The following is a 14,925-nucleotide window of genomic DNA, read 5'->3' as shown; positions in this document are numbered from 1 at the left end:
AGGGCAGTGTGGCCTAGCAGCCAACATCGGAGGGGGTGTGGCGGCCCAGGTGGTAGGGGGGGGGGGAGGCCTGGGACCATCTGACTGCACCGGGCCCTAATCCAGGGCTTTGACTAATGGAGTGGGCCAGCACTGGGTCAGCGAGGAATGCCACTGGATCACGCTGACCTCACACGGGTAGGAGATACCGAACTTCCTGAAGTTGCAGTCCATGAGGGACCAAGGGCTCCCGGTTCCTCAGCGCAGGTAACTCCCTGGGATCCTGATGGCAACGGATCTTTGGGCTGGATCTCAGGCTCCAGCAGGAAAGGGCTGAGACGGCGCCTCAGCTGGAGCCTCGCCCAAAGATCCTCCTTCTCTGGTTGTCAACCCAGCCTGAACCGGGCTGCCCCCTTTTATACTAGCATAGCGCTTGGAGCATGCCGAGTATGGTCTGAGGGGCAGGAACTCCTCCGCCCATAGTGTGGGGTTACCCCAGACTAGTCCAGAAGGAGTTATGTATGCCTGTGGTGGGGCGGCTGCCTCACCTTCATGCGAGAGGGGGCTAGAATAGGCCAGAGCGGCTGCGCAGGCCAGCAGCCAATCAGGGCTAGGCTAGGCCCTACCCAAAGGCTGCACAGGAGCGCAGCAAGCAGTGTCTCCCAGGCCTTCAAAGGGTGAAGGTCTGTCTCCTGTGTGAGGAGACTAGCACCTGGGACAGCGCAGTGCTAGGCAGGCTCTGGGAAGCTGAAGGGAACTCCAGCCCACCTGCCAGGCTGCAGGCCCTGAGGGAAGGGCCTAACCGGTGCAAAGGGGCCAAAGGGAAAGCGGCCCAGGGAGAGAGACACACAAGGGGAGAGGAGGAGGGCAGGAAGGCTGCTGCCAAAGGGTCCCTGGGTTGGGACCCAGTGTGGAGGGCAGGCCTGGGTCCCCCCTTGCACGTGCGCCCAGCCATTGGACATGGCAGTAGCGGACTGCACCAGACCCCTGACACAAAGGGTTAGACGTTGGGGTGTGGTTGATCACTGTGGCTAGGGCACAGAGAAAGACTGGACTAGGGGGCACTGCTGGAGGGCAGTGGCCTGAAATGGATGTTGCCGAGCAGGGAGCAACACAGGTCCGGACACCAGCAGAGAACAGACCATGGATGGGACACCACCAGCAGAGGGCGCTCCCCATAGACTCAGCTAATTCCCGGAGCGACCAGCGGGAGGTGGTGAGTTCCAACCCCATCACAATGCCCCATCACACAAGACCCCCCCTTAAGATGGACCCCAAAAGGCAGTCCGTCTCCTCCCCTCCCAACCTAGAGAAGAAATCTGCATTGGCGTGGGCCTTACCCAGTCGATGACATACGCAGAAGTCATATGGCTGGAGGGAGAGGTACCAACGCATTATCTGGGGATTTGTCTCCTTCATGCTGTGTAACCATCTGAGAGGTGCATGAGCAGTAATGAATGTGAAGGTGCTGCAAAGTAAATAATAACGTAGGGCATCAAAAGCCCAATTCACGGCCAAAGCCTCTTTCTCAATCATTGAATAATGGGTTTCTCTGGGAAACAACTTATGGCTCAGATACAAAATGGGGTGTTCTTCCCTGTCTACTTCCTGAGACAGGATGGCCCCCAGTCCCCCTTCTGAGGCATTGGTTTGGAGCTGGAACTATGAGGACTAAAGAAACAGCTAGCTTGGGAGTTAGAGTCTGAAAGGCCTCTTCAGTTTGGTCAGCCAACGCACTTGCTGGGGCTGGGAGCTCTTAGTCAGGTCAGGTGGGGTGGGGTGCGATTGTAGCCCAAATGGCATTGTGATGAACTGGAAGAGGTCATATGGTGTGGGAAGGGCAGTATTCGCCCGGGAGTTTGGCGTCAGGGTTATCTGCCAATACCCTTTTGTTAAGTCCAGGATCAACAGATATTTGGCTCTCCCTACCTGCTCTAGGAGTTCTTTGATGTGTGGCATCAGGTGTGCATCAAACCAGAAGATAGCATTGACCTTTTGGAAACTGATACAAAAATCAGATGTTCCTATCTGGTTTTGGGACCAAGACGATTGGGCTCCACCATTCGCTTCATGATTGTTCAACCACTCCCATCTTGAGCATCTCCTCCAGTTCCTGGCAGACGGCAGTCCACATTTTCCGGGGAAGAGGCCAATCGTCATCCGTCCCTCTCTGTCCCAGGGGTGTTGTGATGTGATGGTTTATGACGGTCCATCCAGAGTGGGTTGACAAGACGTCCAGGAAGTCCTGCAGGAGGTGCTGTAACTGCTCTCATTTTGCTCTTCTCTAGTGGCCCAACAAAATCCATTCTGACACATTCAAAGGGTATGCCCACCACTGGGATATAAGGGGGCCTCTGGGTAAATCCATAAGTTCATGGAGGATAGGTCCATCAATGGCTATTAGCCAGCATGGACGGGGATGGTGTCCCTAGCCTCTGTTTGCCAGAAGCTGGGAGTGGGCGACAGGGGATGGATCATTTGATGATTACCTGTTCTGTTCATTCCCTTTGGGGCCCCTGGCACTGGCCACTGTCAGAAGACAGGATACTGGGCTAGATGGACCTTTGGTCTGACCCAGTATGGGCGTTCTTATATTTATAAATAAACTCCCCACCCCAAAAGTGAAAGCTGGGAGCAGCACCGAACTCATGACATATCACCCTCAAGCTGTGTTGCAGTTAAGAGCTCCGTCTGGGGCTAGGGCATGCGCTGTGAGCTGACCTCAGGTATGAAACTCAGGGAGGGCTACAGCCCCTACATGCTCCCCCTAAATGGTGCCCCTGCAGCCAGGAGGAGCAGAAGCACCCAAAGCAGGGGACCTCTGGTCCTCCCAAGATTGAGACTTTTCTACAGTTTGACTTGACTTTCTCTGCCATGTACTGACAGACTGTTTGAGACATCTTCCCTTCTATCTCCCAATCTCTTCTCCTGAGCGTCATTCTTTTTACCCTCTTCTCACCAACCCATCCCCCTCTCTTTTCCCCATCAATGGCCTTCTCCCTTACCTTCACCTGGGCCCCTCCTGATTAAACCCAACAACAACAACACTCCGTGGCACTCACATGCCATTGGCTGCCCTCACACTGTTTACTCTGCTGGGGTATTCTACCCCTTCCCCATCCTGCATCTGTCTGCTCTTCACGGCCAGGGCCGTCTTCCTTTTCTGTGTTTGTACATCATCTAGCACAACAGGGGTCTGGTCGGTGACTGGGGCTTCTAGGGCTAAGGGAATAGAAATAACAGCATTTCTCTAAACTGGTGGCACAGGTGTCAGTCAGGAACTAGACACAAGTCGGGCTCACAATCTCTGTTAATGGGGGAAGGGATAGCTCAGTGGTTTGAGCATTGACCTGCTAAACCCAGGATTGTGAGTTCAATCCTTGAGGGGGCCACTTTAGGAATCTGGGGCAAAATCAGTACTTGGTCCTGCTAGTGAAGGCAGGGGGCTGGACTCAATGACCTTTCAAGGTCCCTTCCAGTTCTAGCAGATAATTAAATTAATGGAGATATCCTATCTGAGGTGGAGTTTCTAAGCAAAAATCATTACTTATTTTCCTGCACCTCTCATCTTCAACACTGATTGTATTTTACACACATTTGCAGTTCCTACTGAGGGGTGAGTTCAACAAAAAAAACCACAGTTCTATTTTCTCCACATCTCCATGAGTAGGGACAGCTTTCCCCAAATTATTGAATTAGGTAGGAGATGACTTCAAACGTAAACTTCTGTAAAGCTGTGACATAGCAGGATACCATCCAGACTAATGAGCAGCAGTGTCACCCCTGCCCCCAAACCCTGGGTGCCTTACAATGCCTTGATGAAATAGATCCCACCTAGGCCACTCACAAATAGCCTTCCAGCATGAAAGACTCACCCTGAGTGTGTGTAACTGTAGCCTGCCAGCCACACTGGGGTTACACTCTGCCTCTCCCCAGCCTTGGTTATACTGCACGGTGACCCCCCAACACACTCCCAGTCCCAGATTTCCCCCAGAAATGTATGTCCTGTACTGCCCAGCCCTCTCCTGGACAGCACACAATATTTGAAGACCAATAAACCTTTAAGAGAATAATATGTCAGTTTATTATTTCAAATAGCAACTCAAACTTCAGTTTAAATACACTGGCTTATATAAAACAGAAAAGAAGTTTAATAACCACAAAGAGGGATTTTTATGAGTACAGGAAATGAGGCATAAAAGTCATAAATGGTTTCAAGAAAAATAAAGAAAATGCTTACTAACATATTGCTAAGAAATTATCTGTTTCAAAGCAGATTTTTCTCAGCAGATGCGTCAGTAGTCTTACTGACCAAACTCTTTAGGTCAGGACCCCTCCATCAAAGCACAATGGTGGTGCTATTTTGTCATCTCAGATGCAGAGAATACAATGGGTAGGAGGAGCAAGGGATGTTTGGGGGGAGGGGGGGTATCTTCCCCTTCTTTTTTTTGGTCCCTGCCACCTTTCCTGCCAAAGAATGGGCACTTAGCAGGTAATGGTCCATCAGCCTTTTTTACACCTGGCTGAGGCATCAACTGCCCTTTGTCTCTGAGGAACTGTTTTTGACCACTCCCCAGATTTATCTGGGTAGCATTCTATTAGGCACGATTTCAGCTTGTTTTTATTACTTCACATATAACACTGATCTGTGTATTTTGCCATGATATTGTTGATTAGCAAATGATGAATTTTAAATGGTATCCGAGAAGACATGCCTTGTACAAAAATTACTGCATTAATGTGTAGGGTGTGAACACAGGGGTATAGTCTGTCACAAGAGCCTGGGTCACAACTGCCTTGGGAAACAAATACATGGGCCTTTTGCCCAGTTCCTCGTCACTTATTGTGGAATTCTCTGCCCAGATCATCTGAGACAATATTGACCTTAAATAACTGAACAACACTGTGATTGTATTAAGTTATTTCAGTTAGTTTCACAATTTGGGGTGTGCTGTTGTTCATCATTTCAGATGGGAGAAAAACAGTTGGTAACACGTCCAATAGCTTGGTATTATCTCCTGTTGACTGAACTGAAATTGAAGTTTCTCCATGTCCTCATCGAAGGAGGCAGAGGAAAAGCAAAAATAAAATAAAGTATACAGTGCTCACTTTATATTATTTTTATTAAATATTTGCACTGCAAAAATTATAAAGAAATTGTATTTTTCAATTCATCTCCGAGATTGCACTGCAGTACTTGTATCTTGAAAGTGCAACTTTCAAATGTACATTTTTTTGGTTACATAACTGCACTCAAACAAAACAATGTAAAACTTTAGAGCCTACAAATCCATTCAGTCCTACTTCTTGTTCAGCCAATCACCAAGACAAACAAGTTTCTTTACATTTACAAGACATAATGCTGCCTGCTTCTTATTTACATCACCTGAAAGTGAGAACAGGTGTTTGCATGGCACTTTTGTAGCCAGCATTGCAAGGTATTTATGTGCCAGATACAAATGTTTAGCGTATGCCCCTTCATACTTCGGCCACCATTCCAGATGAGATGCTTCCATGCCGATGACGCTCATTCAAAAAATGCATTAATTCAATTTGTGACTGAACTCCTTGGGGGAGAAATGTATGTCTCCTGCTCTGTTTTACCTGCATTCTGTCATATATATAATGTTATAGCAATCTTGGATGATGACCCAGCACATGTTGTTCGTTTTAAGAACACTTTCACTTCAGATTTGACAAAACGCAAAGAAGGTACCTGTGGTGAGATTTCTAAAGATAGCTACAGCACTCGACTGAAGTTTTACGAATCTGAAGTGCCTTCCAAAATCTGAGAGGAATGAGGTGTGCAGCATGCTTTCAGAAGTCTTAAAAGAGCAACACTTCAATGCAGAAACTACAGAACTGAACCACCAAAAAAGAAAATCAACTTTCTGCTGGTGGCATCTGATTCTGATGATGAAAATGAATATGTGTTGATCCACACTGCAGTGGATCGTTATCAAGCAGAACCCGTTATTGGCCTGGACGCATGACCTCTGGAAGGATGGTTGAAGCATGAAGGGACATATGCATCTTTAGTGCATCTAGCACGTAAATATCTTGCGACGCCAGCTACTACAGTGCCATGCAAACACCTGTTGTCACTTTCAGATGACACTGTAAACAAGAAGCAGGCAGCATTACCTCCTGCAAATGTAAACAAACAAACTGAACAAGAACTAGGACTGAGTAGACTTGTTGGCTCTAAAGTTTTATATTTTATTTTTGAGTGCAATTATTTTTTTGTATATAATTTTACATTTGCAAGTTCAACTTTCATGATAAAGAGATTGTACTACATTATTTGTATTGGGTGAATTGAAAAATACTATCTTTTGTATTTTACTGTGCAAGTATTTGTAATAAAAATAATATAAAGTGAGCACTATACACTTTGTATTCTGTGTGGTAACTGAAATCAGTATATTTGAAAATGGAGAAAAACATCCAAAAATATTTAATACATTTCAATTGGTATGCTATTGCTTAACAGTGCAATTAATCACAATTAATTTATTTTTATTATTCTTTAACAGTGAGACTAATTGTGCAATTAATCATGATTAATTTTTTTTATTGTGCGATTAATTTTTTTCATCGCTTTACAGCCCTAGTTTTATTATTTTCAAAAGTTCTATCATCATCATAATGGAAAACTAAACAAAACAAGCTCAACCTCTTCACCTGCAAACAATCTCATCTCAGTAGGAAAAATCCTAGAAGAAGCTTTCCCAAACTGGGATTTGAACTCCCAGTGACCAAGCTGTGTTTGAGATCCATTCAAATTCCCCTTGCAGGTCTGTGACACTGTCATCTCAGTTTCAAAAATACTGTTTTATGATCAAAGAAAATACAATGTGATTCCCAAGCAGAGGGCTGAGAACACTGAATCATAAGACACAATGACAGGTGGAGGTGTAGTAAGTAAGTGGAGAAGATAAATTCTATCTGGCTCAAACAGAGGAAACATTACTGGGGTAATTTGGAAGGTGGGAATCCCTCCAACTCACCACTTCTTCTTTAGGTGTCACAGAGGTTGAAATTCCCCCCCCACACACACACACCCTCCCCCATCATTCATCCTGCTCCTTCTGTTATATTTAAATATATTAAATATGGAAAAATGGTAGAAAAACTTTCAACACAACCCAGTGTAATGTGAGAACAAATGGGAATGAGACAATCTGTCCCTAGTGGGGGAACCTGGTGTCTAACAATTGCTTTGCAGGGAGAGGAAAAGTATAAATGTGATACTCCAAATATATTTAGATTAGGAAAAGCGATGAAGGTTATGCCAGGTGTTGAGGAAATTTGCTAAATTATTCTGGACACCATATATATTTTTACATTAGGATAGCTAATTGAAGCTAGCTAACTCCATGGAAAATCCTAGTGGAGTCAAGGCCCATGTAGGTTTAACCTCCATGTACCTAGTTGAGGTCTCTCCTGCTTCCCCCACCTGGGATTGACTGAAATTCCAGTTGGAGGGACACACATCCATGACAGAGGACAAAGGAGTTGCTGAAAAAGACAATGGGATTCCCCCCAAGAGAGGATGAGCTACAAAAGGGAAAAGCAGATAACTCAGCTGGGGGAACTGAAAGCCCATGGGGACACAAAGCTTCTTTTAAGCTCACTATGTGGGAATTAGCAAAAGGAAAACAAAATCTTTCCTTAGCTCTAGACAAGGTTTTTATGGTTTTTATCTCCCTTGCAGCTTCTCTGATGATAAACAAAGGCTGAGCTCTGATGGAAAAATTTCCCACACTTGGAGCATTCATAGGATCTCTCACCTGCATGGATCCTCTGATGTTTAATAAGGTGTGAGCGCCGAGCAAAGGTTTTCCCACACTCACTACATTCATAGGGTTGCTCACCTGTGTGGATCCTCTGATGTCTAATAAGGGCTGAGCTCTGAGGGAAGGTTTTCCTGCACTCACAACATTCATATGGTTTGTCCCCAGTGTGGATCCTCTGATGGCTAATAAGGGCTGAGCGCTGAGGGAAGGTTTTCCCACACTCACAGCATTCATAGGGCCTTTCCCCTGTATGGATCCTCTGATGGGTAATAAGGGTTGAACGCTCAGTGAATTTCTTTCCACAGTCACAGCATTCATAGGGTTTCTCCCCTGTATGGATCCTCTGATGGTTAATAAAGGCTGAGCTCCGAGCGAAGGTTTTCCCACACTCACAGCATTCATAGGGTTTCTCCCCTGTGTGGATCCTTTGATGTGTAACAAGGTTTGACCTGGCAGTGAAGCTTTTCCCACAGTCAAAGCATTCATAGGGTTTCTCCCCTGTATGGATTCTCTGATGGTAAATAAAGGCTGAGCTCCGAGAGAAAGTTTTCCCACACTCACAACATTCATAGGGTTTCTCCCCTGAGTGGATCCTCTGATGTTTAATAAGGGCTGAGTGCCGAAGGAAGATTTTCCTGCACTCACAGCATTCATACGGTTTCTCCCCTGTGTGGATCCTCTGATGTTTAATAAGGTGAGAGTGCCAAAGGAAGGTTTTCCTGCACTCACAACATTCATATGGTTTGTCCCCAGTGTGGATCCTCTGATGGCTAGTAAGGGCTGAGTGCTGAGGGAAGGTTTTCCCACACTCTCTGCATTCATAGGGCCTTTCCCCTGTATGGATCCTCTGATGCTTAATAAGGGTTGAGCGCTCAGTGAAAGTTTTCCTACAGTCACAGCATTCATAGGGTTTCTCCCCTGTATGTATCCTCTGATGCTTAATAAAGGCTGAGCTCCAAGCAAAGGTTTTCCCACACTCACAGCATTCATAGGGTTTCTCCCCTGTGTGGATCCTTTGATGTGTAACAAGGTTTGAGCTGGTAGTGAAGCTTTTCAAACATTCGTGGCATTCATAGGGTTTCTCCCCTGTGTGGATCCTCTGATGTTTAATAAGGCTTGCGCGCTCAGTGAAGGTTTTCCCGCACTCACAGCATTCATAGGGTTTCTCACCTGTGTGGATCCTCTGATGTCTAATAAGGGCAGAGCGCCAAAGGAAGGTTTTCCTGCACTCACAACATTCATATGGTTTGTCCCCAGTGTGGATCCTCTGATGGCTAATAAGGGCTGAGCGCTGAGGGAAGGTTTTCCCACACTCACAGCATTCATAGGGCCTTTCCCCTGTATGGATCCTCTGATGGGTAATAAGGGTTGAACGCTCAGTGAATTTCTTTCCACAGTCACAGCATTCATAGGGTTTCTCCCCTGTATGGATCCTCTGATGGTTAATAAAGGCTGAGCTCCGAGCGAAAGTTTTCCCACACTCACAGCATTCATAGGGTTTCTCCCCTGTGTGGATCCTTTGATGTGTAACAAGGTTTGACCTGGCAGTGAAGCTTTTCCCACAGTCAAAGCATTCATAGGGTTTCTCCCCTGTATGGATTCTCTGATGGTAAATAAAGGCTGAGCTCCAAGAGAAAGTTTTCCCACACTCACAACATTCATAGGGTTTCTCCCCTGAGTGGATCCTCTGATGTTTAATAAGGGCTGAGTGCCGAAGGAAGATTTTCCTGCACTCACAGCATTCATACGGTTTCTCCCCTGTGTGGATCCTCTGATGTTTAATAAGGTTTGAGCATTCAGTGAAGGTTTTCCCACACTCACAGCATTCATAGGGTTTCTCCCCTTTATGGATTCTCTCATGTTTAACAAGGTGTGAGCGCCTACTGAACTTTTTCCCACTTTCAACACATATGTTATTTCTCTCTCCCATGGGGATTCTCTGCTGGGCCGTGGTTTCCTTGTGGCCTTTGTGAGTTCCCTGATAATTAACAGATTTACCAACTTTCTGCATTGGCTGGTTTCCCTGCTGCTTCTCTGGCCTGTGCTGACTCTCACAGGCTTTTCCCTGATCACAAGTCCTGGACACACTCCCTTTGCGTCTTTGCAATAAAGACCCTTGTGGTTCCACTTCATCGTCTTCCTGCTGAGGATTCTGCTCCATGGTCTCTCTCACCATCCCCTCACCTGCAAGACAGAGAAAGAAAAATCTCAGAAACAGGAATGGAAAAACCAAAAGAACAGCTCAAAATGGAAAAAATCAGGGATTGAATTGCCCCAAACTCTTTCTTAAAGGGGAGAGAGGAGGGGATCAATTCTGCATTCAGTTCCTAGCCAAACACTTTAGGAGACGGAAGTTTGGGAAGGAGATACTGCCAGGAGTTAGTCAGGGTGGGTAGGACACCGTCAGCAACATCTGCCCTGAGGATATGACACCTGCTGGGAACAATCGTGAACACAGAGAGCTCACAAGGTCTTTGTTGGGAATCCCAGCTCTTTTCTTCAGGCACTGAGTTGGTTTAATGCTCACTCACCTGTATAGCTGCCTCTCGGGAGCTTTCTTTCCTCTGAGTCCTGGAGATCTGTGGAAAAGAACTCTTCCCCTTTTTCCAGCTGGGAGAGGACATCAAGTTTAGAAACTGGAAACCCTGCTAAGGGGAAAGAAGACAAGTGAGATCAGGTGAATTCATGGGACTTTTGTCTCACACACAAAAAGTTCTGTTATTTTAGCCCCAGTCCATTTTAAAGCAGTAAAATCCTGGGGCCAGCTCCCTAGGGGCTCAAAGGTTCAGGGCACTCTTCTGATGAGGTATTTAGCTGTGCCCATGTCTACTAGAAACATACTGTGGGGGAAAATCTAGCCTGCCCTATTAGTTTAAGCCTTAGATCGACATACGCCCACCCTGCAGGCCACAAGCCTGAACCAAGTTAAGTGTTGTGCTCCCTGTCAGTGACAGTCAAGGGTTATGACCAGAGGAGGGAGGGGGGCCGGGGAAAGGGAAGGATAAAAAGTCCCAGCAGCAATAATAATAGCATGTGTGTTTACAGCTGGCGAAATAGAATAACCACTTGTGTGAAGGAATAAGTAAGGTTATAGTTAAGAAAACAACTAATCATGCCTCTCGTTTAAGTGCCCCTAAACCCCCCTTTCTCAGAATGCATAAATTCCCTTTCTGTAAACTGCACCCTGACTGGAACACTTGCATAATAGGCACCCCAAATGAAGCAAAACAATGCCAGTATCAGAAACCACGAAAATGCCCTCCACTCAAATAGCACCCTATTCCGAGAACATTGCAAAAGGGATGCCGAGAAGGGCAACAAGACCCTAACTCTCCTATTCTCATAAATAACGTGTAACTTGTAATATGTTTGCAGTTTTCGGCTTTAAAAAGGCAAAGTGCACTCCAGATCGGGGGAGTGGTTTCTAACTGCTACCCCAAATGCGTTGGTATGTATTGCAATAAACGGGCCTCAGGCTTGAGTCTCTGATCAAAATGATGCATGGGTCACTTTTTCCACATCAATACACAGCCAGACACTCATGAGCAAAGGGGCTCTTAAAACCCAGAGCAGGTAACTCCATGTCGCAGAAAGGGAAGACTCCAGCCAGAGGGGAAGTCCCCCTTGAACTGCTTCATACTGACAGAGACAGGGCCACAGTCACTGCAGGAGAGAGAAAGGCCTGAGACCTGACAGCTGAGGGGGGACACTCAGAGAGATGAGGAAGGGCACAGAGAGGCAGCTAGCCCTGTCAATCACTACAACCCCTCATGGTCCTTCCTCTAACTGCTCTCACCCTTCCACACCTCCAGGGACCCAAGGAAAAATGTCTCATTGGGTTCTCTCCTCTCCTCCCATGGCCCACACCCCTCCTTGCTACCAGGTCTCCCAAATTATCTGCTCCCCAACCCTCATCCCATTATCTCAATTGTTCCTTAGTCCTGATTCCCAACAGCTCCTGCCAGAAATGTGTCCCTTTACTCCCTCCCATTGCAAGCACCCTTATTTCCTGGAGCACCCTCTACCCAGCACCCATGATACCTTTACTCTAACCAGCACCAACCCTTCCAGATACTTGGTTTCCATTGTGTCCAGCCCTCCACAGCATCCTAGCTCCCTACAGCAGCTATTCCATGGCATCCCTACCCCTTACCACTGCCCCCAACCCTCCCAGCTTGTAGGAGGTCTTTGCCCCAAACGTTCCTCTCCCCGCTCTCTAACACCCTCCCTCCCATTGCCCAGAACCTCCCCATTATCATCATCATTTACTATTCCTGTCACCGTAACACCTAGTAACGCTATTCATGGACTAGGATCCCATTCTGCTGGACATTCTACAAACAAAAATCGGTCTCTGCACTAAAGATCTGACAACCTAAGAATAAGAGAAGAGAAAGATGGATACAGACAGACACGGGTGTGACACAGTTTCCTATGATATCCTGGACCATCCTTATTGAATTAAGTCAAACCTTACTGAATTAAATTCTCAGTATCCTTGGATTTCATTTTATTAAAAATATGAATGTGTATGTATTACCGTGGGACGGTCTTTAACATCTCCAGGGAGGAGACCTGGCTAACATAAACCCTAGGAAGTCTTGTGAGCTTCAAAAGACTCTTTGAAACAACATGCTAGACAAATGTAAATGAGATTCCTAGGACATACTTGGGAGAAGGGGACGGCAACTTCTCACCTCCACCCAAAACCTATGGAAGCTGCACTCTGAGAAGAAACCGTTGGCTGCTGATCACCTGTTAAATAAATACAAGTTCTACTCCTGGGTGTAACTGCACAAAAAATTAAAATTTCTGTACATATTTTAAAATTTTAACAATACAGACAACAAAAAAGATTCAGGAAATGTTTTTTGACAAATAGATTAATTACAAGAAATATTAATACAGAACTCTGAGTAATAATTAATTTAAACTACAATACAGAAATGTCCCCATGTGGCCCTGCACCCCCACTCCCTTTCAGCCCCTACCCCAGTCTGTCACCCCACTAGCTCTTGAACCCCAGTCTGTGATTTCCCAGCAGCCCCATGTGCCCCGCGCTGTCCATCCCCCCATATCCTGTGCCTCCTGACCTGGCTCCATGGGTATGGCACTGTGAGGACCCTAGCCTCTCCTCTTCCCTATCTGCAGCTGGAGCCGCTCATGCCCAAGAGCGACTGCTCTCTGTACTGGCACCACAGCAGCCCCTGGTGGGCAAACAGTATAACTGCAGCACATCTCTGGCTGAATGTATGTTCTACAGAGAAAAAAAATTCTGTACGGCACATGAATTCTGCGCACATACAATGGCGCAGAATTCCCCCAGGAGTAAAGTTCAGAGGCCCAAACTAGATAAAAGGGTGACTTACAGATGCATAGGCATGCTTGTTCTGAGCTAACAATCACAGAAAAAACTCTTGGTGGGGTTTGAAGGTCTGTTCACCTGCCTGAGCCCTTGTTGGGGTTGGGGTGCGTATAAGTTCCTTTATTGTTTTTAATATGTTCTTTCTGTAATGCTTTTACCCTGAGAATCATTGCTTGCTGGGAAAGGGCGGTCTGGTAGCTTAACTGGAGGCTGTTACACTGTTCATAGCCTCTGAGGAAGGAAGGCAAAGCAAGACTGCTGAGAGGATCTGCCTTGCTGGTGAATTCACAGGGTAGGCAGGGAGCTGTGCAGCCTGGAGATACCCCAGTCAGGAGAGAGAGAGAGATGTGGGTTTCTACCCGAGAGGTGACGTCTGGGCAGCCTAAGAGTGGGTGCCCTTGCTGGACCGCAGAGGGGGAATACAGGTGCAATGGCCATGAATAGTGACAGGGGAAGCACAAGGAAACAATAAGACAACATTTGTCACCCTGATAGATAGTGGTCTGAGCACACAACCCGCTTAACCACTATCATGAGTTTGAAAGCTTCATGGAACCGGGGAGTTGTACGGAGGGATGGGAAGGAGGATAACCTGGGAGGTCTCGGGATGTTTATGGGGAGTTCCTCCAAAGAGCAAGGAACAGCATGGAAGAAAGCATAGAACGACAGAAAAGAAGGGCTGGAAGAGAACTCAAGAAGTTATCAAGTCCAGCCCTCTGTGCTATGACAGGATCAAGCAAACCTAGACCATCCCTCACAGGTGTTTGTCCAACCTGTTTTTTTAAAACTTCCAATGATGAGGAATCCACAACATCCCTTGGAAGCCTATTCCCGAGCATAATTATCCTTACAGTTAGAAAGCTTTTCCTAATATCTAACATAAACTGCAAAGTAAGCTCATTAAGGACCTGGCGGAAGATATCTCTGAGTCATAAGTGATAATTTTTGAAGATGTCTTAAAAGCAGCGGGGCCTGATGAAAGACATCCAAGAAAACTAAAGGAACTGGTTGAACAGAACCATGAGCCATTGGTGATCATCTCTGAGGACTCACAAAGGATGGGAGATATCCCAGAGAACTGGAAAAGGGCAAATAAAGTACCTCTCTATAAAAAGGGAATAAGGACAGTCCAAGGAATTATAGAGCAGTCAGCAGTCAGCTTAATTTTGGTAACAGGAAAGATACTGGACCAAATAATCAAACAATCAATTTGTAAATTCTTGAAGTAAATAAGGTGAGAAGCAACTGTCAACTTGGATTTCTCAAGAATAAATAATGTCAAGACAACCTAATATTCTTCGTTGCCAGTTTAACAGGTCTTGTGGATGGGGGGTAGCAGTAGATGTGATATATTTTGACTTTTGGCACATGATCTTATCATAAGCAAACTAGGGAAATATAGCCTAGATGAACCTACAATAAAGTGGGTGCACAACTGGTTGGAAAACCACAATCAGAGAGTAGTTGTCAATGGTTCGCAGTCAATGTGGAAGGGTATTATCCAGTGGGGCCCTTCAATGTAAGCTGAAAAACAGAGGTCTCCAATTTCATTTTGGATCGCCCTGATATGGAACATTGGACTGAACCTATGGACTAATTCTGAAAGAACTCCGTGCAACTCAGAAGCCCACCGTCTCTACTATAAAACTGACCTAAGAATTTTATTCAAGTCTGTATGTATAATGATCTTTGAACCAATACACTCTCTCTCTCCTTTTTTAATAAATCTTAGTTTAGTTATTAAGAATTGGCTGTCAGTGTGTATTTGGGTAAGATCTGAAA

General features: G+C 45.9%; 2 protein-coding genes across 12 annotated transcripts in view; one reads left to right on the top strand and one right to left on the bottom strand.

Moving 5' to 3' along the window:
- Nucleotides 1–14,925, top strand: part of LOC135976036 (nascent polypeptide-associated complex subunit alpha, muscle-specific form-like) — a 1,165,876-nt gene that overhangs the window by 826,295 nt on the left and 324,656 nt on the right. The gene's annotated exons all lie outside the window — the stretch shown is intronic.
- Nucleotides 1–14,925, bottom strand: part of LOC101944363 (zinc finger protein 420-like) — a 71,967-nt gene that overhangs the window by 42,676 nt on the left and 14,366 nt on the right. For 4 of the 11 annotated variants that reach the window (XM_065569398.1, XM_065569400.1, XM_065569399.1 and 1 more), the window contains exons 4-5: nt 10,310–10,426; nt 4,040–9,962 (exon numbers count right to left, since the gene is read on the bottom strand). The exons of 3 other annotated variants lie outside the window; for them this stretch is intronic. In XM_065569398.1, the coding sequence (XP_065425470.1) occupies nt 7,660–9,962; nt 10,310–10,426 (2,420 nt within the window). In that variant the 3' untranslated portion in view covers nt 4,040–7,659. Of the gene's footprint in view, nt 1–4,039; nt 9,963–10,309; nt 10,427–12,447; nt 12,476–14,925 lie in introns of those variants that run through there. 4 more of the 11 variants (XM_065569403.1, XM_065569404.1, XM_065569402.1 and 1 more) reach the window with 4 other exon arrangements.

This window comes from Chrysemys picta, chromosome 16 (assembly GCF_011386835.1).
Source record: "Chrysemys picta bellii isolate R12L10 chromosome 16, ASM1138683v2, whole genome shotgun sequence".
In the NCBI taxonomy this organism is placed as follows: Eukaryota; Metazoa; Chordata; order Testudines; family Emydidae; genus Chrysemys; species Chrysemys picta.
Note: the sequence above shows the minus strand (reverse complement) of the source record. Positions and strands in the feature narration are given on the sequence as shown.